General features: G+C 40.5%; 1 protein-coding gene across 1 annotated transcript; it reads left to right on the forward strand.

The window, feature by feature from the left end:
- Positions 1-243: 243 nt before the first annotated feature.
- Positions 244-21,872, forward strand: LOC109747276 (aminopeptidase M1-C-like). The gene is made up of 21 exons (XM_040398437.1): positions 244-626; positions 2,607-2,879; positions 2,995-3,140; positions 3,632-3,734; positions 3,959-4,145; positions 4,242-4,335; positions 4,636-4,786; positions 5,301-5,405; positions 5,481-5,597; positions 7,983-8,096; positions 8,402-8,531; positions 18,393-18,445; positions 19,126-19,393; positions 19,471-19,592; positions 19,679-19,776; positions 19,931-20,108; positions 20,186-20,300; positions 20,388-20,455; positions 20,557-20,634; positions 21,493-21,570; positions 21,690-21,872. Exons 1-21 carry the CDS (start codon positions 534-536, stop codon positions 21,870-21,872), a joined length of 2,754 nt encoding a protein of 917 aa, XP_040254371.1. The 5' UTR covers positions 244-533.
- The last annotated feature ends 3,803 nt before the right edge of the window (positions 21,873-25,675 follow it).

Genomic DNA, 25,675 nt, shown 5'->3' on the forward strand with positions numbered 1-25,675 from the left:
GTGGCGTAGTACTGGCGATGTCAGCCCATGTGGTCCACTGTTGTTTAGCGTACTTATTAATGCTAGCTATCCATATGGCTGCATGCATCGCCCAAATACGAGCCAGGGTTATATCATTTTAAAAAAAATACTAGCTATCCACACAACATCTTAAATTCTTAATAGAAAAAAGCATCTTCGCATACAAAGGGGAACGATTGACCTTTTTTTGCATTTTTTTAGTAAGTTAGTGAAGTGCAGGGACAAAAATGTCTATAATTGAGGTTTTCTGGTCCATGTTATTCAGCAAATTAATGAGTACAATTCAGTAGCCATGTCCATTAAGTAATGGACTGGTGTTTATGGTACTGTCTGGCACTATAATCAATTGAGATGAGGTGTCCTTTGTCTTACTCTACGCTCCTAGCTTGGACATCACTCGGTCAATCTTTCGGCGCTATTTATATGCCAGCTCCCTGTTCTGGGCCGCGCAGTTAGCTATAGGCTACCATTGCACAACAAAAAGCTATTGTGTATCTGAGCATAATCCTTCCATGGCACCAACGGACGGAGGTGCAGCTAGCGCGGCGATGCTGCAATTCCTCCTCTTCACTCACCTCATCGTTGCCGCCTGCAGCAGCGGACAGGTCCAATTAATATTCCATATAGTTGTCAATTTAGCATATATTTGATGCAGTTAGGTATGCGAAATTCTCTAGAATTCATGATGCCATCGTCGCTGTCATGACACCATCGTTGAGTAGGATCAAAGTCTGTATGCTATGTGGTATCCGAGGTCCTCTTCACCTTTTTTTTCTCGGGGACGAGAGACCAATTCATCAAACTGTCCATCTACTGTTGGTTGGTAGTGTATGCTATGTGCCGTGTGGTGGAGGCCAGATGCACGCCAGTAGAGGCATCCGCCCGTGTCATCCTCCTCAATCTTGTGCCGTTGTGGTGTGATGGTTTTCAGGCCGGATCGAACACGCTGACAGTGGACTCACGCACACAGGGAACACACGCGAACACAGAGGCGAGAGAGATTTTGCGACGCGTAAAAACCTGCGTCTTTTCTGCTCCTTTTTTTTATTCTCAGGTGCACGACGTCTTAGCGATCGTGACCGATTCCTACGCCCTCCACGATCCTTGATTGCCTGTGCCATCCCACAAGACCAGATCGTGCAGCGCTTACAACTGAATAAGCGGAAACTAACTAACCTCCACGTGAACGCAGCACGTGTCAGGGTTATTTGCAACAAGCAAAACATAAAAACAAGTCTTTGACATGATCAGATAATCTGTCCATGTCCTACTGAAAACGAAATTCAGACTAAATGTGACACAACGCCACAGCTAGCTCAATAAGACTGACATGGTGGAGGAAGGAAACTGATGGCACATACGGATGAGGCCGCCAACGAACTTGCCCAGTTCTCAGGACTGGTTGCTAAATCTTTAGATCAAATGGCGACCATGCGCCGACCTCCATGGGAGGTGGCTGGCAAACCAAAATGAAAGCAGTTTCCTGGGCTCAGCCTGGCGTCCATAGTTTCTTCCTCTGGTGAGTCTCTGGCGGTGTTGCTGTGCCAAACCCTCCGCCGCAAACAGTCATGTCCACGAACACAGTTGGTTTGGGGAAGTGTTGAAACCAATGTCTAGGACTGGATTACAATATAGTTTTGTTTTCAAGGGTTCTGTCCGCCGCTTTGTTTACAAGGGTCATGTTGCCTAATGTTTCGAACCAGCTCTAATTTTTAGTTTACTGATGAGTCAGGTCGTATGCGGTTCTTGAATGTTTCTAATGTGATCTAATGTGAATCGGGGGTCCTTCGAGACCCTTGCATTGTTCAGAAAAATGTGGATTGATTATTTCTTACCTACTAGTAACGTGTACAATGCATGTTGATATTAGGCAGGATATTAGGTGCACATTGATATTAGGTAAGATATTAATTGTGTTAAATGTGTTTGGTGCTCAGCGTTGAAGCGGTTTGGACCTTTAGATCCATGTGGTTTTATGTTTGAGATTTTTGGATCTGCTCCATTAATGCCTTTTATGTATTAGTATAGATAATAATGCCAGTATACAAGTTTATTATTTTTGTACACTCCTCTAAGAGTTCGGTCATCAGCCCTACCTGGTTATATTTTTAACCAATATTAAATCGCAAAATTTGGCATGAAGTCAAACTGTGCGGACCAAATTTGGCGGAACTTCATATATTAGGCCAGTATTATAACAAGGAAATATACCTACTAGGCTTAGCATCAATTAAGAATTAATTCTGGGCCAATTTTATTGCAAATTTGAAACATTACGTCAGTTTGTAATAAATGTCCGAGTCCAAAATCACCTAAAATCTCCACCTACAGCATGTTTGAATTAGCTGCTCTTTCAACAAGCACGCACCAATGGTTGCTGCTTCTTTGCATACATCACCAAACGCTTGTGGAAATGGAAATTTTGGGCTTGATGGTACAAAAAACAAAAGGTTGTTGTTCCCTTCAAAAAAACAAAAGGTTGTTGTTTCTCATTACTGATACCACAACGTTTGGGGTTTTGTGTAAGTTACTCAATTGTGCATAAATTTACTTTGTCTTTTTGTCTTTTTCCCACATGTATGCAGGGACCAAATCTTGAAGGAACTCCTGGTGTACCTATGGCCGTCCCCATGCCCATGCCGGCAATCACAGCTGACTCACCTGACCAATTCCGTGGAAAGCTTCGACTCCCGCGTTTTGCTATGCCCACCCACTATAAGCTCCATTTCCACCCAGACCTAGTCTCCTCAACATTTTCTAGTGTGGTGTCGATTAATGTCTTCATTTTAGCGTCCACTCGTTTCCTTGTGCTAAATGTTGTGGAACTCACCATCGACCATGCTTCCATCCACTTCAAGGTACACACCGATGCGCCGACCTGTAATGAAAGATCTACTCTCTAAAGATGCTTATTTCTTCAAAGTACATAATAAACGCCATCTTCACTGGTGTCATGGTTCCTGGTTATTGCAGAGTTTGGAGCCAACCGACGTGGTGTTCTTCAAGGACGACCAGATTATGGTACTCGGGTTTCTTAAAGAGCTTCCACTAGGTGAGGGTGTGCTAAGTATGCACTTCAATGGCACCCTTAGCGATGAGATGAAGGGATTTCACAGAGGGTATGAGTTTCTTCTTGCATTTTTCTTTCCTGATATTTCCAATATTTTTAAAATAATTCATGCATGAAAATGTAATGTTGTTGATATGAAGTGTTATATGAAGTTGCCACACACACACACACACACACAGAGTACAATCAAGAGTTGTATTAAGTTGCCATGCACCAAGATCTAGATAAGTCATGTCATTTCTCATCACCACGCATAGCGTTGACTTCAAAAAATAAGCACACACCCAGTGACTATCTAATGGTCAGAAAATCCATATAGATTTAATTATGTATATCAATGGATCATTATGTATACAATAGGAGAGATAACAGATGAATTGTTTGTTTCCATATGCTCAGAACCTTTTAGGACACCAAAGTCACTAGCTAGTGGTATCACTACTGAAACTACAGAAGACACTAGCATTTGGGAAGTATGTGTGTACAACTAATACTATTGTATTTCACGTTTCATGATTTTTTGTTGTATTATGCTTTCAGTAAATACCACTATAAGGGGGAGATGGCATACATGGCGTTCACAGTGTTTGAGCCCGTGCATGCGCGACGGTGTTTTCCTTGTTGGGATGAACCTAATTTCAAGGTGATTATCGTAATAAGATTTATAGATTCTCTAGAGGCTCAATCTATGATTTTTATTTCTTCAGCAGCATTGTCCGTGCACTCATAAGGCCACAATATGTATGTATGTTCGAACAACTGTAATTCCTCATCAGAAGTCTTAATCTTCCTCTCATATGTGTGCAGCAGGGGCCTCAGTGAGGTTGTATATTCTATTATTTTTCTCACGTTATTTCAAACTTTCAGGCTAAGTCCAAGTTAACTTTAGAAGTTCAATCTGACTTGGTAGCTCTATCCAACATGCCTGTACTTGGTGAGATGGTGGATGGTTCTATCAAGGTTGTCCATTTTGAGGAATCACCCCTGATGTCAACTTATTTAGTTGCCATGGTTGTTGGTATTTTTGAGTTTATAGAAGGTGTGACGTCAGAAGGTATCAAATCCACTTTTGTTATCGCATTCACATCATCCTTTGAAATGTCAATGGATTCATTATTTTATACCACTTTCCACCATTCTAATTATTTAGGCACCATAGTCCGTGTGTACACCGAAGTTGGCAAGTCTAAACAAGGGCAGTTTGCATTGGATGTTGCAGTGAAGTCATTGGATCTATATGATGAGTAAGATCATAACCTACCCATGTAGTTAAGTAAACCAGTTGAAAAGAAGAACATAAGTCAATGTAATCCCAGAGATAAGCTGACATGGTGTCCTAGTTTAAAATCATACATATTTTCCACCAAAACATGTGTCACACATTATACTATATATGAAGTTACCAAGCAAAACATCTTGCACACGTTGTCAAGTGCACCTAATAGCTTAACCTGGGTATGCTCCTGATTGTGATAAAGTATCTCAAGATATGAAAGTTAATGGATAGAATCCCTAACCAGGTGTTTATTTCCTACATGTCTAAGTTACTTTGAAACTCCTTATGCACTCCCTAAGCTGGACATGATTGGAATCCCTGATTTTCCTGTGGCCTTGGAAAACTTTGGATTGGTCACAATCGGAGAGGGGGGTTTGCTTTTGGATGAAACGTCTACAACATCCACCAAACTGCAGCAAGTAAGGACCGTAATTCATAAAGTTATTTTTTACCTTTGTTGTCACCAGTTACTACTCACGATTTGAAAAATTATGGTATGCTACCCCACTTAACCGATGTATAAGATAGAATCCCTAACCCGGTGTTTATTTCCTACATGTCTAAGTTACTTTGAAACTCCTTATGCACTCCCTAAGCTGGACATGATTGGAATCCCTGATTTTCCTGTGGCCTTGAAAAACTTTGGATTGGTCACAATCGGAGAGGGGGGTTTGCTTTTGGATGAAACGTCTACAACATCCACCAAACTGCAGCAAGTAAGGACCGTAATTCATAAAGTTATTTTTTACCTTTGTTGTCACCAGTTACTACTCACGATTTGAAAAATTATGGTATGCTACCCCACTTAACCGATGTATAAGGCAATCACAATTTTGACTAATGATAACGTCTAAATATTACACCTTTTTCTTGATGATTGTGGTAATGTGAAGAAATCCTTTGTTCATTGATCTCAACATCTATTATGTTTAGATTGCAGTTAATGTGGCACATGAATTAGCTCATCAATGGTGTGGCAATCTTGTAACCATGGAATGGTGGAATGACATATGGCTAAGTGAGGGATTTGCTACATGGGTATGTTGATGATTAAAATATCACGAATTGAATACCAAGTTATTTGTGCATGCTGAAAGTACTAGTTTTTAACAGATGAGCCATGAAGCAGTAGATTCTTTTTTTCCTCAGTGGAATATTTGGCTGAAGTTTCTTGTGGGCAGAGTTGAAACTCTTAGATTGGATTCAGTGACGGGGTCTCACCCAATCGAGGTAATCACATTGCTCGTTAATGTTTCATGACATGTCAAGCGATTTAATTGTTATGAATTTCATATGACATGGAGTAATGTGTCTACCCATATAATCTATGGTGTAATATTATTGTTAAAATATAAGAGTCTCATGAATTTTCATTTTGACAATAGTAAATGATAATCATTTTATATAATATTTTAATCTGACATCTCTATAATATCATTGGTTGATTCAAGGTTGTCTCTTGAAAATTCCATGACATGTGAGTAAATTTTAAGAACTACACATGTAAAAAATTATTAGCAAAAATAATAATGAATTTATCATTTTGCAGCACCGAAATGAAAAAAAGTAGTTAAAAATTCGTATGAACGTTGTCTTAGCTAATTGTGATCAATCCATCAATATTTTCATATAAGAGTCATGCACTCAACTCGCTAGGTATTCATCCAACCTACAGCCAATGCAAAAAAAATAAGACCTTCAACCAAACCTGGTTTAGCTCGTCTAGATTGTGAATCTCACTTGTTAGGTATCATTCAAAAGAACACCACGAGTGTGCTTGTGAAATTTGAAGGATGCCTCATGGCCCAGAAGAAAAAGGAAGGAACGTTGTGTCCTCTCACTCGATCCAATTGATGGAGGGGTCTAGGTAGGAGGATGTATCCTGCTCATAAAAGTACTTTCACATGCTCGCCCAGGATGTACTCCAATGGGCTTATGCTTCGCCATCAGGATGCACCTTTCTGTATTAATTTTTTTATTGACACGACCCCTTGCTCCCATGTCTCGTGTTTAGTTTGATCTCACCAGGGTAGTGTCAAATAAATTGGATGAATAAAGAAATCATTTGTATCGCCTTCCACTCTTCTATATACACATCACTAAGCCCCACATATTCTCATTTGGCCTTTCTAGGTGAGTATGAAAAAAGGAGATGATTCTTGCTAGTGCATGACAACACTACTCTAGATTGCTTCATCGTGGATGATTGACAACCGCTCACAATGATGGTTGTCCGGTCAATCCGCTTTTGGTATTCACTTAGATGGCATCATGCCTAGAAATTTATTAGTCCAATTAGGATAGATCACTATTTCAGTTGTTCTTCTTTCAACCATCTTGTATACTAATGATGCTCCAAGAGTTGGGGTGTGGGGGTGAGTCATAGATTGCATTGAGCCCTAGTTGGATATCACACTCATGCTAATGTGGTAGAGAGGCCATGCCAGTGGTGGAGGTAACATGCTTCACATCACTAGAAAACCTTGTTCTACACTACATGCCATGAGAACAATTGAGCTTCCCTCTTGCAATTTATCTCTCTTACCATTTCCATTTTTTTCTTGGAAAATATCATTTTTTGTACTAATCATTAAAAAGGTAAAAACAATTTATTAATAAATATCACTAGAGATTTTGAGTAGTAAAGACTCAATTTTGCGGCTATGTGCTTGATTTATCATGTGAGAGTATTCACAAGAAGAATGATCCTATAGATGTAAGCAGTTCGGCGGAACAAAGGTTGCGGGCTGTGGTGGACTATTGGTTTGTGTGGTATTATAACACCGAGAGAGTTCGACAACAGTTCTTTCTAATTACTCCTCCCTTCCCGGTTTTTTGGGCTTATCACATTTCTTGGTTTTTCCATTTTTTAAGTCCTACATTCACTTCTATCCACCACATGTTCACATTCCGAGTCGCGTTAAATTGATGCATGCAAGGATTAAAATGAAACCAACCAAGGCATATAACAATTCCTACTCATTCGCGGCCACCCATGAGTAGTTAATGCAGATTAAAGTTTGAGTAGTTTTACAAACTACATGATACATTCCTCCACTCATCATCTACTTTGGTTGATGAGATTTCAAATATGAACTCTCTATACCGGAAAGGATGCAGTATACACTAGAAGATTCTTTAGACAATATAGGTTTAACGTATTGATGGCATGTTTTTAAACACCCATGTTTTGTACAATCGATGGGTGCTTAAAACACTTAAAATTAATGTACTTTATTAAAAAAATAGGTTCTAAGATGTCTGTAAGAGAGTAGGATTTTGTAATATGTTTGCGAAAAGCAGTCTAGGATGACATTCCTGGAGGGAAGCATCCAACCAAGTACATTACCATGGGTAGGGGGGTCGCTCGCTATTTAATCTATAAAATCTAATGTTTAGTTGCTACTTCGATCATAATTTCCCTTTTCATGTGTAATTTTGTTAAATATGGAAGTTGATATTAAAACTCTTTTAATTTCATATGTTATGTTAGACATCCGTTGTCTTGCCAATTTCGTCAACAGAGATTAAATTGGATGCATTAACATTTTAACTTATCTAAATCATGGCATGTAATTCCTTTCATGTTTTCATTATTATTCTTATATATGTCAGGTTGAGATACACCATACTAATGAAATCAATGGTATTTTTGATGAAATCATTTATGTTAAAGGTGCTTCTATTATTCGCATGCTACAAAGTTTCTTGGGGGCAAAGTGTTTCCAGGTCTCGAATCTACTATTATTGTTGTTGATAGAATACATTTTAGAATGTTACTTAAAAGTGTACAAATCAATTTCTAAAATTCTCTTGTTCATCATATTCTGGAATGAAATTTTAGAAGACCAGTTATATTTCCATAGTCTCATACAGTAAAGATGAATAAATTTATATGTGGGCATAATTGATTATGTTTCATGTATTTTTTGTTGTTGGTTCTCTCTCTCCCCCTGGTTTTCTTGATGTTAGTTGGATCTGCAAAATTTTCTCCCACTTCACTATTCTATACTGAACCTGAGAAACTATTGTAGAAAGCATTGGCTTCGTATGTAAAGAAATATGCATACTCGAATGCTAAAACCGAGGACCTATGGACAGTGATTGAAGAGGAAACTGGTGAACCGTTCAAGGATTTGATGACTCCTTGGACGAAGGAACCAGGTGTTGGGGAACGTAGTAATTTCAAAAAAATTCCTACGCACACGCAAGATCATGGTGATGCATAGCAACGAGAGGGGAGAGTGTTGTCCAAGTACCCTCGTAGACCGACAGCGGAAGCGTTATCACAACGCGGTTGATGTAGTCGTACGTCTTCACGATCCGACCGATCAAGTACCGAACGTACGGCACCTTCGAGTTCTACACACGTTCAGCTCGATGACGTCCCTCGAACTCCGATCCAGCCGAGTGTTGAGGGAGAGTTTCGTCAGCACGACGGCGTGGTGACGATGATGATGTTCCACCGACGCAGGGCTTCGCCTAAGCTCCGCAATGGTGTTATCGAGGTGTAATATGGTGGAGGGGGGCACCGCACACGGCTAAGAGATCTCAAGGATCAATTGTTGTGTCTCTGGGGTGCCCCCCTGCCCCCGTATATAAAGGAGCAAGGGGGAGGCAGCCGGCCAAGGGGAGAGGCGCGCCATAGGGGGGAGTCCTACTCCCACCGGGAGTAGGACTCCTCCTTTCCTTGTGGGAGTAGGAGAAGGGAAGGGGGAAGGAGAAAGAAGGAAGGGTGCGCCCCCCTTCCCTAGTCCAATTCGGACCAGACCATGGGGAGGGGTGCGGCCACCTTTTGAGGCCTTTCTCTCCTTTCCCGTATGGCCCATTAAGGCCCAATACGAATTCCCGTAACTCTCCGGTACTCCGAAAAATACCCGAATCACTCGGAACCTTTCCGAAGTCCGAATATAGTCGTCCAATATATCGATCTTTACGTCTCGACCATTTCGAGACTCCTCTTCATATCCCCGATCTCATCTGGGACTCCGAACTCCTTCGGTACATCAAAACTCAATAAAACTGTCATCGTAACGTTAAGCGCAAGGACCCTACGAGTTCGAGAACTACGTAGACATGACCGAGACACGTCTCCGGTCAATAACCAATAGCGGGACCTGGATGCCCATATTGGCTCCCACATATTCTACGAAGATCTTTATCGGTCAGACCGCATAACAACATACGTTGTTCCCTTTGTCACCGGTATGTTACTTGCCCGAGATTTGATCGTCGGTATCTCGATACCTAGTTCAATCTCGTTACCGGCAAGTCTCTTTACTCGTTCCGTAATACATCATCCCGCAACTAACTCATTAGTCACAATGCTTGCAAGGCTTATAGTGATGTGCATTACCGAGTGGGCCCAGAGATACCTCTCCGACAATCGGAGTGACAAATCCTAATCTCGAAATACGCCAACCCAACAAGTACCTTTGGAGACACCTGTAGAGCACCTTTATAATCACCCATTTACGTTGTGATGTTTGGTAGCACACAAAGTGTTCCTCCGGTAAACGGGAGTTGCATAATCTCATAGTCATAGGAACATGTATAAGTCATGAAGAAAGCAATAGCAACATACTAAACGATCGGGTGCTAAGCTAACGGAATGGGTCAAGTCAATCACGTCATTCTCCTAATGAGGTGATCCCGTTAATCAAATGACAACTCATGTCTATGGCTAGGAAACATAACCATCTTTGATTAACGAGCTAGTCAAGTAGAGGCATACTAGTGACACTCTGTTTGTCTATGTATTCACACATGTATTATGTTTCCGGTTAATACAATTCTAGCATGAATAATAAACATTTATCATGATATAAGGAAATAAATAATACTTTATTATTGCCTCTAGGGCATATTTCCTTCAGTCTCCCACTTGCACTAGAGTCAATAATCTAGTTCACATCGCCATGTGATTTAACATTAATAATTCACATCACCATGTGATTAACACCCATAGTTCACATCTCTATGTGACCAACACTCAAAGGGTTTACTAGAGTCAATAATCTAGTTCACATCGCTATGTGATTAACACCCAAAGAGTACTAAGGTGTGATCATGTTTTGATTGTGAGATAATTTTAGTCAACGGGTCTGTCACGTTCAGATCTGTAATTATTTTGCAAATTTCTATGTCTACAATGCTCTGCACGGAGCTACTCTAGCTAATTGCTCCTACTTTCAATATGTATCTAGACCGAGACTTAGAGTCATCTAGATTTAGTGTCAAAACTTACATCGACGTAACCCTTTACGACGAACCTTTTGTCACTTCCATAATCGAGAAACATATCCTTATTCCACTAAGGATAATTTTGACCGCTGTCCAGTGATCTACTCCTAGATCACTATTGTACTCCCTTGCCAAAATCAATGTAGGGTATACAATAGATCTGGTACACAGCATGGCATACTTTATAGAACCTATGGCCAAGGCATAGGGAATGACTTTCATTCTCTTTCTATCTTTTGCCGTGGTCGGGCTTTGAGTCTTTACTCAATTTCACACCTTGTAACACAGGCAAGAACTCTTTCTTTGACTGTTCTATTTTGAACTACTTCAAAATCTTGTTAAGGTATGTACTCACTGAAAAACTTATCAAGCGTCTTCATCTATCTCTATAGATCTTGATACTCAATATGTAAGCAGCTTCACCGAGGTCTATCTTTGAAAAACTCCTTTCAAACACTCCTTTATGCTTTGCAGAATAATTCTACATTATTTCTGATTAACAATATGTCATTCACATATACTTATCAGAAATGTTGTAGTGCTCCCACTCACTTTCTTGTAAATACAGGCTTCACCGCAAGTCTGTATAAAACTATATCCTTTGATCAACTTATCAAAGCGTATATTCCAACTCCGAGATGCTTGCTCCAGTCCATAGATGGATCGCTGGAGCTTGCATATTTTGTTAGCACCTTTAGGATTGACAAGACCTTCTGGTTGCATCATATACAACTCTTCTTTAATAAATCCATTAAGGAATGCAGTTTTGTTTATCCATTTGCCATATTTCATAAAATACGGCAATTGCTAACATGATTCAGACAGACTTAAGCATAGATACGAGTGAGAAACTCTCATCGTAGTCAACACCTTGAACTTGTCGAAAAACCTTTTTGCGACAATTCTAGCTTTGTAGATAGTAACACTACTATCAGCGTCCGTCTTCCTCTTGGCGATCCATTTATTCTCAATTGCTTGCTGATCATCGGGCAAGTCAACCAAAGTCCACACTTTGTTCTCATACATGGATCTCATCTCAGATTTCATGGCCTCAAGCCATTTTGCGGAATCTGGGCTCACCATCGCTTCTTCATAGTTCGTAGGTTCGTCATGGTCTAGTAACATAACCTCCAGAACAGGATTACCGTACCACTCTGGTGCGGATCTTACTCTGGTCTACCTATGAGGTTTGGTAGTAACTTGATCTGAAGTTTCATGATCATCATCATTAACTTCCTCACTAATTGGTGTAGGTGTCGCAGAAACCGGTTTCTGTGATGAACTACTTTCCAATAAGGGAGCAGGTATAGTTACCTCATCAAGTTCTACTTTCCTCCCACTCACTTCTTTCGAGAGAAACTCCTTCTCTAGAAAGGATCCATTCTTAGCAACAAAAGTCTTGCCTTTGGATCTGTGATAGAAGGTGTACCCAACAGTCTCCTTTGGGTATCCTATGAAGACACATTTCTCCGATTTGGGTTTGAGCTTATCAGGATGAAACTTTTTCACATAAGCATCGCAACCCCAAACTTTAAGAAACGACAACTTTGGTTTCTTGCCAAACCGTAGTTCATAAGGCGTCGTCTCAACGGATTTTGATGGTGCCCTATTTAACGTGAATGTAGCTGTCTCTAATGCATAACCCCAAAACGATAGTGGTAAATTGGTAAGAGACATCACAGATTGCACTATATCCAATAAAGTACGGTTATGACGTTCGGACACACCATTATGCTGTGGTGTTCCAGGTGGCGTGAGTAGTGAAACTATTTCACATTGTTTTAACTGAAGGCCAAACTCGTAACTCAAATACTCTTCTCTACGATCAGATCGTAGAAACTTTATTTTTCTTGTTACGATGATTTTCCACTTCACTCTGAAATTATATGAACTTTTCAAATGTTTCAGACTTATATTTCATTAAGTAGATATACCCATATCTGCTCAAATCATCTGTGAATGTGAGAAAATAACGATATCCGCCACGAGCCTCAATATTCATTGGACCACATACATCTGTATGTATGACTTCCAACAAATCTGTTGCTCTCTCCATAGTTCGGGAGAACGGCGTTTTAGTTATCTTGCCCATGAGGCACGGTTCGCAAGCATCAAGTGATTCATAATCAAGTGATTCCAAAATCCCATCAGTATGGAGTTTCTTCATGCGCTTTACACCAATATGACCTAAACGGCAGTGCCACAAATAAGTTGCACTATCATTATTAACTTTGCATCTTTTGGCTTCATTATTATGAATATGTGTATCACTACGATCGAGATCCAACAAACCATTTTCGTTGGTGTGTATGACCATAGAAGGTTTTTATTCATGTAAACAGAACAACAATTGTTCTCTAACTTAAATGAATAACCGTATTGCAATAAACATGATCAAATCATATTCATGCTCAACGCAAACACCAAATAACACTTATTTAGTTTCAACACTAATCCCGAAAGTATAGGGAGTGTGCGATGATGATCATATCACACTTGGAACTACTTCCAACACACATCGTCACCTCGCCTTTTACTAGTCTCTGTTTATTCTGCAACTCCCGTTTTCGAGTTACTACTCTTTAGCAACTGAACCAGTATCAAATACTGAGGGGTTGCTATAAACACTAGTAAGTACACATCAATAACATGTATATCCAATATACCTTTGTTCACTTTGCCATCCTTCTTATCCACCAAATACTTGGGGCAGTTCCGCCTCCAGTGACCAGTTCCTTTGCAGTAGAAGCACTTAGTCTCAGGCTTAGGTACAGACTTGGGCTTCTTCACTTGAGTAGCAACTTGCTTGCCGTTCTTTTTGAAGTTCCCCTTCTTCCCTTTGCCCTTTTCTTGAAACTAGTGGTCTCGTCAACCATCAACACTTGAAGTGGTCTCGTCAACCATCAACACTTGATGTTTTTCTTGATTTCTACCTTCGTCGATTTCAGCATCACGAAGAGCTCGGGAATTACTTTCGTCATCCCTTGCATACTATAGTTCATCACGAAGTTCTACTAACTTGGTGATGGTGACTAGAGAATTCTGTCAATCACTATTTTATCTGGAAGATCAACTCCCACTTGATTCAAGCGATTGTAGTACCCAGACAATCTGAGCACATGCTCACCGGTTGAGCGATTCTCCTCCATCTTTTAGCTATAGAACTTCTTGGAGACTTCATATCTCTCAACTCGGGTATTTGCTTGAAATATTAACTTCAACTCCTGGAACATCTTATATGTTCCATGACGTTCAAAACGTCTTTGAAGTCCTGATTCTAAGCTGTTAAGCATGGTGCACTAAACTATCAAGTAGTCATCATATTGAGCTAGCCAAACGTTCATAACGTCTTCATCTGCTCCTGCAATAGGTCTGTCACCTAGCGGTGCATCAAGGACATAATTTTTCTGTGCAGCAATGAGGATAATCCTCAGATCACGGATCCAATCCGCATCTTTGCTACTAACATCTTTCAACATAATTTTTCTCTAGGAACATATCAAAAATAAACACAGGGAAGCAACAACGCGAGCTATTGATCTACAACATAATTTGCAAAATACTATCAGGACTAAGTTCATGATAAATTTAAGTTCAATTAATCATATTACTTAAAGAACTCCCACTTAGATAGACATCCCTCTAATCTTCTAAGTGATCACGTGATCCATATCAACTAAACCATGTCCGATCATCACGTGAGATGGAGTAGTTTCAATGGTGAACATCACTATGTTGATCATATCTACTATATGATTCACGCTCGACCTTTCGGTCTCCGTGTTCCGAGGCCATATCTGTTATATGCTAGGCTCGTCAAGTTTAACCTGAGTATTCCGCGTGTGCAACTGTTTTGCACCCGTTGTATTTGAACGTAGAGCCTATCACACCCGATCATCACGTGGTGTCTCAGCACGAAGAACTTTCGCAACGGTGCATACTCAGGGAGAACACTTATACTTTGATAATTTAGTGAAGGATCATCTTATAATGCTACCGTCAAACAAAGCAAGATAAGATGCATAAAGGATTAACGTCACATGCAATCAATATAAGTGATATGATATGGCCATCATCATCTTGTGCTTGTGATCTCCATCTCCGAAGCACCGTGCTTGTGATCTCCATCTCCGAAGCACCGTCATGATTACCATCGTCACCGGCGCGACACCTTGATCTCCATCGTAGCATCGTTGTCGTCTCGCCAACTTATTGCTTTTACGACTATCGCTACCGCTTAGTGATAAAGTAAAACTATTACATGGCGATTGCATCTCATACAATAAAGTGACAACCATATGGCTCCTGCCAGTTGCCGATAACTCGGTTACAAAACATGATCATCTCATACAACACATTATATCACATCATGTCTTGACCATATCACATCACAACATGCCCTGCAAAAACAAGTTAGACGTCCTCTACTTTGTTGTTGCATATTTTACGTGGCTGCTACGGGCTTAGCAAGAACCGTTCTTACCTACGCATCAAAACCACAACGATAGTTTGTCAAGTTGGTGCTGTTTTAACCTTCGCAAGGACCGGGCGTAGCCACACTCGGTTCAACTAAAGTGAGAGAGACAGACACCCGCCGGTCACCTTTAAGCAACGAGTGCTCGCAATGGTGAAACCAGTCTCGCGTAAGCGTACGCGTAATGTCGGTCCGGGCCGCTTCATCTCACAATACCGCTGAACCAAAGTATGACATGCTGGTAAGCAGTATGACTTATATCGCCCACAACTCACTTGTGTTCTACTCGTGCATAGCATCAACGCATAAAACCAGGCTCTGATACCACTGTTGGGGAACGTAGTAATTTCAAAAAAATTCCTACGCACACGCAAGATCATGGTGATGCATAGCAACAAGAGGGGAGAGTGTTGTCCACGTACCCTCGTAGACCGACAGCGGAAGCGTTATCACAACACGGTTGATGTAGTCGTACGTCTTCACGATCCGACCGATCAAGTACCGAACACACGGCACCTCCGAGTTCTACACACGTTCAGCTCGATGACGTCCCTCGAACTCCGATCCAGCCGAGTGTTGAGGGAGAGTTTCGTCAGCACGACGGCGTGGTGACGATGATGATGTTCCACCGACGCAGGGCTTCGCCTAAGCTCCGCAATGGTGTTATCGAGGTGTAATATGGTGGAGGGGGGCACCGCACACGGCTAAGAGATCTCAAGGATCAATTGTTGTGTCTCTGGGGTGCCCCCCTGCCCCCGTATATAAAGGAGCAAGGGGGAGGCAGCCGGCCAAGGGGAGAGGCGCGCCATAGGGGGGAGTCCTACTCCCACCGGGAGTAGGACTCCTCCTTTCCTTGTGGGAGTAGGAGAAGGGAAGGGGGAAGGAGAAAGAAGGAAGGGTGCGCCCCCCTTCCCTAGTCCAATTCGGACCAGACCATGGGGAGGGGTGCGGCCACCTTTTGAGGCCTTTCTCTCCTTTCCCGTATGGCCCATTAAGGCCCAATACGAATTCCCGTAACTCTCCGGTACTCCGAAAAATACCCGAATCACTCGGAACCTTTCCGAAGTCCGAATATAGTCGTCCAATATATCGATCTTTACGTCTCGACCATTTCGAGACTCCTCTTCATATCCCCGATCTCATCTGGGACTCCGAACTCCTTCGGTACATCAAAACTCAATAAAACTGTCATCGTAACGTTAAGCGCAAGGACCCTACGAGTTCGAGAACTACGTAGACATGACCGAGACACGTCTCCGGTCAATAACCAATAGCGGGACCTGGATGCCCATATTGGCTCCCACATATTCTACGAAGATCTTTATCGGTCAGACCGCATAACAACATACGTTGTTCCCTTTGTCACCGGTATGTTACTTGCCCGAGATTTGATCGTCGGTATCTCGATACCTAGTTCAATCTCGTTACCGGCAAGTCTCTTTACTCGTTCCGTAATACATCATCCCGCAACTAACTCATTAGTCACAATGCTTGCAAGGCTTATAGTGATGTGCATTACCGAGTGGGCCCAGAGATACCTCTCCGACAATCGGAGTGACAAATCCTAATCTCGAAATACGCCAACCCAACAAGTACCTTTGGAGACACCTGTAGAGCACCTTTATAATCACCCATTTACGTTGTGATGTTTGGTAGCACACAAAGTGTTCCTCCGGTAAACGGGAGTTGCATAATCTCATAGTCATAGGAACATGTATAAGTCATGAAGAAAGCAATAGCAACATACTAAACGATCGGGTGCTAAGCTAACGGAATGGGTCAAGTCAATCACGTCATTCTCCTAATGAGGTGATCCCGTTAATCAAATGACAACTCATGTCTATGGCTAGGAAACATAACCATCTTTGATTAACGAGCTAGTCAAGTAGAGGCATACTAGTGACACTCTGTTTGTCTATGTATTCACACATGTATTATGTTTCCGGTTAATACAATTCTAGCATGAATAATAAACATTTATCATGATATAAGGAAATAAATAATACTTTATTATTGCCTCTAGGGCATATTTCCTTCAGTCTCCCACTTGCACTAGAGTCAATAATCTAGTTCACATCGCCATGTGATTTAACATTAATAATTCACATCACCATGTGATTAACACCCATAGTTCACATCTCTATGTGACCAACACTCAAAGGGTTTACTAGAGTCAATAATCTAGTTCACATCGCTATGTGATTAACACCCAAAGAGTACTAAGGTGTGATCATGTTTTGATTGTGAGATAATTTTAGTCAACGGGTCTATCACGTTCAGATCCGTAATTATTTTGCAAATTTCTATGTCTACAATGCTCTGCACGGAGCTACTCTAGCTAATTGCTCCCACTTTCAATATGTATCTAGACCGAGACTTAGAGTCATCTAGATTTAGTGTCAAAACTTGCATCGACGTAACCCTTTACGACGAACCTTTTGTCACTTCCATAATCGAGAAACATATCCTTATTCCACTAAGGATAATTTTGACCGCTGTCCAGTGATCTACTCCTAGATCACTATTGTACTCCCTTGCCAAAATCAGTGTAGGGTATACAATAGATCTGGTACACAGCATGGCATACTTTATAGAACCTATGGCCAAGGCATAGGGAATGACTTTCATTCTCTTTCTATCTTTTGCCGTGGTCGGGCTTTGAGTCTTTACTCAATTTCACACCTTGTAACACAGGCAAGAACTCTTTCTTTGACTGTTCTATTTTGAACTACTTCAAAATCTTGTTAAGGTATGTACTCATTGAAAAACTTATCAATCGTCTTCATCTATCTCTATAGATCTTGATGCTCAATATGTAAGCAGCTTCACCGAGGTCTATCTTTGAAAAACTCCTTTCAAACACTCCTTTATGCTTTGCAGAATAATTCTACATTATTTCTGATTAACAATATGTCATTCACATATACTTATCAGAAATGTTGTAGTGCTCCCACTCACTTTCTTGTAAATACAGGCTTCACCGCAAGTCTGTATAAAACTATATCCTTTGATCAACTTATCAAAGCGTATATTCCAACTCCGAGATGCTTGCTCCAGTCCATAGATGGATCGCTGGAGCTTGCATATTTTGTTAGCACCTTTAGGATTGACAAGACCTTCTGGTTGCATCATATACAACTCTTCTTTAATAAATCCATTAAGGAATGCAGCTTTGTTTATCCATTTGCCATATTTCATAAAATGCGGCAATTGCTAAACAATTCTAGCATGAATAATAAACATTTATCATGATATAAGGAAATAAATAATACTTTATTATTGCCTCTAGGGCATATTTCCTTTACCAGGATATCCTGTGATTAATGTAAAACATGAAGGGGAACACATCCAACTTGAACAGGTAATCTTATCTAAAATGTATTCTTCATTTGTTTTATGTTGTGCATCTATATCGAATTACTAACCATAGAGTACTTACAAACATGTATGATTTGTTTTGGATGTCCCTATTTATTTAGTTGACATATTTTTGGTGTAGTTTGGATTAGTCCTTCTCTAGAATTCCTATGAGCATCTATTCACTCACATTGAAAATATGTGGATTGGACCTTTATTTTTGTTGCTTACTCCTATTATTTTTTGGAGGTGGTTTGGTAGAATTCCTCTGAAAAAGGAACTGCGGCATGTTTTGGGGAATATCCTGTAGTCCCTATATTGATATACCCAAACCTACTAAAAACTAACATTCTTATATAGGGAATCACGTTGTGCAAACCTTGCAATGCTAAGCCATTTTTTCTTCCCCTCTTGACCAAATTGCTCTATATCATTTATTACATGCGGCGGTAGCGGTGTCGCATAGACCTCGGCGTTCATGCGAGCTATGGGCCACAGGTACATTGTCTAGATAGTAGACGTCGCATGAGGAGAGGGTCTGCAAAAGTAGTCATGTCGTCCAGGCTTTGAAGTCCACTCGAGGGGTGCATTCCATGACCATATGTCATAGAGAAGGCCAGGGACTCATTTAATCAATTTTAATATTGTACATTTCTTCACATATATTGTTTCGTTTCATTACAGGCCAAGTTTGAGTTAGATGGATCCTCTCGATCTAGCTTGTGGGATGTGCCAATAACTCTAAGATGTACATCATCAACAGAAAAGTTCATTTTGAAACATAAGCATGACAAGTTGGATTTATGTTGTAAACGACAGAAGGATAGAAATATTTGGATTAAGTTAAACATAAATGAAATAGGATTTTATCGAGTGAAGTATGATAAAGAAATTACAACTGCACTTTCATATGCATTAGAGGCCAGTGAGTTCTCTTCAATAGAAAAAATTGGTATGCATAGCATCTTTCACTATTAAGTTTTGTTTGCAATATCTGGGTGATAGCATAATATAACATCGGTTTTCCAGGAATTTTGGACAACGCACTTGTGCTTTCCATGTCCTACGAACACACACTAGCTTCGTTGCTACATATAGTTTACGCTTGTCGTGAAGAAACCGACTACAATGTTGTCCCACACATATGTGATGTATGTATATTCCAGTTTTCAACCTATTTCCCCTATATTCCTTTTATACATATTAATTATCTATGTATTTTCCTTTGGCTTTGCAGATAACTAGAAGCGTTTCCCAGATAACTTTTGATGCCGCACCTAACTTGGCTGGTGACATCAGACAACTTCTCATCAAAATTCTTTTGTCACCTACTCTGTATGACATGTCACAGTTTTAATCTTATGTTAACCACTACATACTTACTTAAATATTCCTATTTCATGGCAAATATGCACTCTAGCATATATGCAATATTTTCATTATTACTATATCTTGGCTATAACCTCATTTGTGTACTCTTCTTTTACAGAAAGTTAGGCTGGGACCCCAAGGATGGTGAGGGGGACCTAGTTGTAGGTCTTAGAGAAACTATCTTGGTTGCCCTTGTCAAACTTGGACATGATAAAACCATTAATGAAGGTGTTAAGCGCTTTCACATATTAAAGCATGATAACAACTCCTCTATTCTTTCTCCACACACTAGAAAGGTTTGATATTTTTCCCTTACTTCACATGGTCCTCATATCTTGCTTCTTCCATTTTTCTGCCGTGCAATTTACTATAGGCTGCATACCTCTCTATGAGGAAAAAATCTAGTAGCTTAGATAGATCTGGCTATGATGATCTTCGACAACTCTACAAGGACTTGGGAGATGAGGAGGAAAAGCTACGCATGTTAGGTACATAACTATTTTACCATCCTAAATTAAAAATCTTCTTTATGATGGTTGTTGGTTATCTTGAAAGAATCCTCTAATTGTTTCTAGGTGTATTGTCTTCTTGCTCGGATATGGAAATTGTTCTGGAGTCATTGAATTTAATATTCACTAATGAGGTTGCCAATGAACCTATTTGCTCCTTCCTCGGTTATACATGATTAAAATAATCATGCAATATAAATTACATTTTGGACTCACCTCTCTCTCCTCCTTGTAGGTACCAAATCAACATGCAATTGATGTTCTTAATGGTATTACAATAGAGGCACATGAAATTGCATGGATATGGTTGAAGGTACATTCTATTTTATTAAGTATGGTGGGCATACTGTTTAGAAAGTTGAAACTTTAAATCATTATAGAAAAAATTTATTATGTAGGAATTTTGGACTAAATTAAAAATCCACGTATAGTATTCTAATGCTTACCAATAGGTTCCCAACATAAGAGAAATTATTAACTGAGCTCATTTCTAGTAATTTTATCAATTTAGAAGTTGCGGGAGTTTAGATGCTAACCATTAATAAATTGAGATCAATTGCATTATGTCCTAATAAATGTACAAATTTGAACAAAAAATTCAAGACATACAACTAATTAACTCACACCTTAAAATGTTTATGTTAAATTGGTTTGTTGTGTTTTAAGTACCATATCATCGGACGCCAAACATTTAGAAGTATGCTCTTATATAAGTGATTGACAACATGCACAAGTTTTTTGTGAATATGACAAGATGTTCAAATTACTATGTGTGGACACTAGTTTGTTTGTGTCGATGCATAAGAGAATAGGTAGAGGCCATTGTTTAACCAAATCTGAAAGATTATTGGCCTATTACCATGTCGATAATTGTATCATCACTTAAGAAGACTAAAACATTGGCACCTAGTAGGTGCACTACAAGAAAGATTATTACTAAGCAACACAATACATTCTAAAATTCTTTTCTAAAGTCTTTTTATATGCCCTAGTTTGAATCAATGTGTGAAACTTCTTCACTTAACACCTAATTTTGGAAATTGATTATTTCCCTATATCATCTATTTGCCTGGTATATGGTAAATGCTTCATGTCAATATTTTTAGGTCGTTAGCTTTTTTAAAACATCATCCTTATATCGTCAAATTTGTGTCTTTACTTCCATTCACAGGGAAATTGGGACCGTATCTTGAAGGTTGTTCCTAAGAAGGACCTATGGTCAAGTATTGTCGACAACATTGTTCCATTGGTACATTCATAGGAACTTCCTATGCCCCGATTTGGCAATTTATATACTTCTTATTAATCAATCTTTAGCCGTTGTTACCATTAGATTGTTTCTAATGTGCACTGCCTTTTTTATGTTAGTTCAACTCCAATGATAAGGTAGAAGAGATCATCAAGTTCTTCACAAAGTACCCAGAGCCGAGTCTGCAGGGTTTGCTACAAAACAAACTTCGTATGGTACACATCAACATGAAATGGACTGAGGGTATCCAGAGTGAGCCCATGCTTGAACAGACGGTGCATGAACTACTTCACAAGCCCTAATGTGGGTATTCTGGTAGCATTATGATTATTATGATGCACTGTCACAGTGAACCTAGAAGCTGCTTCCTTGTTGTACTATTATGGTTCGCAATAAAATGCTCTGCTTCCTTATTATGTATAGAAGATGTCTCTTTCGGCTTGTATAATGTTCAAAAGGCATGAAGATAAACCTATAGAATTGAAGAAAAACTATAGCTGCAAATAAGAGAATGCCCATGGTGAAATATTGTTCACATCAATCAAAATAACAGTTTATTGCAACCGAAGATGAACAAGTCATTCCAAAATCTCATAGGCAAGGTTAAGGGCATGCCACCTCTGCACTAACTAACACCTCCTATGGCTTGTGCTCCCGATGCATCACCGACTATGCCGGCTCCAACATGGAACCAGACTGCTTTTCTTCATGCCATGAATGCCCACACCAACCAAAACAATTGCGGTTGGCTCTTCAAGTTGGGCATAATTCACATATGTAGGCCAGAAAATGGTATGTTTTCAACACATCTCCAAATATCCTCCTTTCATCCCAATCACAGTTGGCAAGAAGATCCATCGGAGTCAACATCCTTACATCCATGCCATCTTCTTTGTTTTCTTCCTTACCATCCATGTTAACCTCAATCTAATATATTTTCCCTAATTTACATGTTGTTCCGAAGGAGGGGAAATTGCCAAAAGTTGCAGAAAAGCACCAAAACAAGGAACAGTGAAGAAAATATTTTTCTGGAGCCCAAATAAATCCAACAAGATCAGAAAGTTATTTTCATGCGGGGAGAGAGTCATGCGGTCACACTCCCTCTACAGGCCTTTGTGGGGCCCACATGGCCACACGACATGGCGAGGCCAAGTGTCGTGAGCCAGGGGCACATGGGGCCCACAGGGCACTCCCTCGATGCTCTCAAGTACTCCTGGTCCTATTTTACCCTGAAAACTCTATCTCTATTTGATGATTTTTTTTCTACCACCATCTTTGAAGGGGAAACTGAGCGGAGCACTTTTTTGCTCCTGGAGGGTTGTTTCTTTGGGGTCCTTCCCTCTAGGTAGGGGAATTTGAATCCATCGACATCACCAACACTCTATTCATTATGGGGATCATCATCATCACCACCATCATCATCATCATCATCACAAGCACCATCTGTGTACTCATACATCTCTAGACCTAGCCGCAAAATGTAAACTATTATATGAGACCAGTTGCGGTGATCACTTCCTGGTGTTAATTACTGCTTAGTACATTATCCTTAGTGATTTGTTGGTAAAATATATGTATGCTCGTATTGTTTATAATACCATTATCACACTGATCATGATTCATATGATGTCTTGTGAGTAGTTTTTTATGTTCTTTGGGACTTGGGAGAAACCTTGTTGCTAGTAACCATGTGAATTGAGTAAAGTTCAATGTTTTGATATTATGTTGTGTTGTAATTCTCTATGGACGTCAACTGCATATTGCCTCACCTTTGTGGGCATAAAGGAGAGTATTATGTGATAAGTTTGCTTAGGATGGATGGTCGAGTGACAGATATTACCATGTCGTACTGTTAGTATGCTCTCTAGCTGGTAGGCAACTTAGAGGTGAAGCTAGTCAGCTTGGTAGTCATCGTAACCAACTTAGAAAGAAATCCCGCTGATAGGTAGTCATAGAAGGGGAAAAAAAGAAGTTTCTTTCCTATAGCACTAAAGTTGCCTCCGTAGCACCCAAACTTGCCCTTGAAAAAAGTTTGACAAAACCGACCCATATGGGATCTAGTTTTTAAGAACTCGTTGTGATAAACCTAGTGGTGAAAATGGATCATAATTCCAACGCTAGGATCAAAAGTTGTGCCTTCCAATTATTTTTTTGAAACACCAAAGAAATGCATGTGGGACAAGATCTTGACTGATTTCTTTGATAGCATGGGATCGGATACTTTCATTTATGGATTTTTGTTGGTCCTGGGATCACGTGGGCACGAGAGGGGTGGTCCGAAGACATCAATTTTCTTTTTTAGAAAGTGATAGCCTGGCATTCCATATATGGGCATCTGCTCGCCAAGACCATCAAGCACGTGGGGGCTTCCTAGCCGCATCCTAGTAAAGAAATGTAGGTGGCATGCTTGTCTTCTTGAAATAGACAAGTCTACAGATATTATAAGTATATCTTATTAAGACTGGATTTTCAGAAACTTTATGTCTCTTTATATAGACAAAAAATAGTGATATTAGTAGAGTAGAAAACTAAATGTTTTTATTGTTCACACATTTGGTCAATAGAGCCAGTAAATTTGTGTATGCATACTATTTTCATGTTCTTAGACAATGTTTTTCTTCATGAGAGTTTCCTAGTGCGAGGCCTTATCTGCAACCTTGATAGTGCATTTCACTGAAAAAGGTGTTCGCCCCGCTTTATATATAAAGCAACTGTCACAAGCCGAGTCCAACAAGATAGCAATACAAAAGATGACGCACACCATAAACGAACACAAAAGGTAGCACAAATAGGGGTTCTGTTGATGTCCGGCTCCGGTGGTGGTGGAGGAAGCAGAGGCGCCAAGCGAAGCGCCAGAGAACTAAATCTGCCAGTGATGGTGTCGATGGCATCACGCTCCTGGCCGCGGCTAAGCGGCTTCCACAGCTTCAGAAAGCCATAAAGTTCGTAAATAGCGTCAGTAGGCCGCCGAAGAGGAGTCCGTTCAATCACAAGCTTATTGTGAATTTTCCACAATTTCCATGTTAGGACCCACATCACCACCACCTAATGTGGACGTACCCAACGGTTGGATCTTGCCACTACTTGTAAATGTCGGGGAAGTTAGTGTGGCACCACCCGCCACCCATCACATCCCGGAAGCATGACCCGAGGAACTGAACTGAAGCAAATGTGAAAAAAAATATGGTTGGAATCTTCTGTCGTGCCACACAGAGGGCAGATACCATCGCTAGGGCCATTACGCTTAAGCACCTCCACCCCTGAAGGTACTCGACCGCGAATCCATTACCCAAGGAAAATCCTAATTTTCAGCGGAAGCTTAATCGTCCAAATTTGGACAAGGGCGCTAGGGCGGGTGTGAGGGCAATGACCTGATACAACAAACTAGTATCATGAAACCTGGTCTGGTGCTAAGCTGGGAGTGTGTAAGGCGACACACTCCAACAATTCCTTGGATACGACACCTTGGATACACCCGGCCATCTTGGCCTTATCTTGAATGGCCGTAAGGGCATCTACCACCATGTTGAATAGGAAAGGGGAGTAATGATCTCCTTGGCCACCACACAAAACATGAGAAAGTACGAGTCGATTTCCCCATTGATGTTCACAATCGTGTGACCACTCGATACCACCTGCATGACGCGGGTAACCCAGCGGTAGTCGAATCCCTTCCAAAGAAGGACTTCCCAAAGAAAGGACCGGTGAACTGTGTCGTAAGCCTTATGAAAGTTAATCTTAAGAAAGACTTCATGTTGACGTTTACACTTCACCTCATGGATAGCCCCATCCAGAATAAATTTGCCTTGAATAAAGGCCGATTGGTTCGGATGAGTAAGCCGGTCTGCCACAAGGGCCGCCCTATTGGCGCGCACCTTCACCAGGATGCGCGCAAAGATCACACACCAGGATGCGCGCAAAGATCACATTAATGACCGTGATCGGGCCGGAAATGACGGATGCCCGAGGCTCCCAACACTTTCGGAAAGAGTAATAATCCCGTAGTTAAGTCGGGACTGGTCAAGCACTCCGACATACTAGAATTCTTGGAACATGTCCATTAGGAGGTCTTTCACCGAAGACAGGAAGAACCTAATAGAACGGG

The sequence above is a fragment of the Aegilops tauschii genome, chromosome 1 (genome assembly GCF_002575655.3).
Source record: "Aegilops tauschii subsp. strangulata cultivar AL8/78 chromosome 1, Aet v6.0, whole genome shotgun sequence".
Lineage (NCBI taxonomy): Eukaryota > Viridiplantae > Streptophyta > Magnoliopsida > Poales > Poaceae > Aegilops > Aegilops tauschii.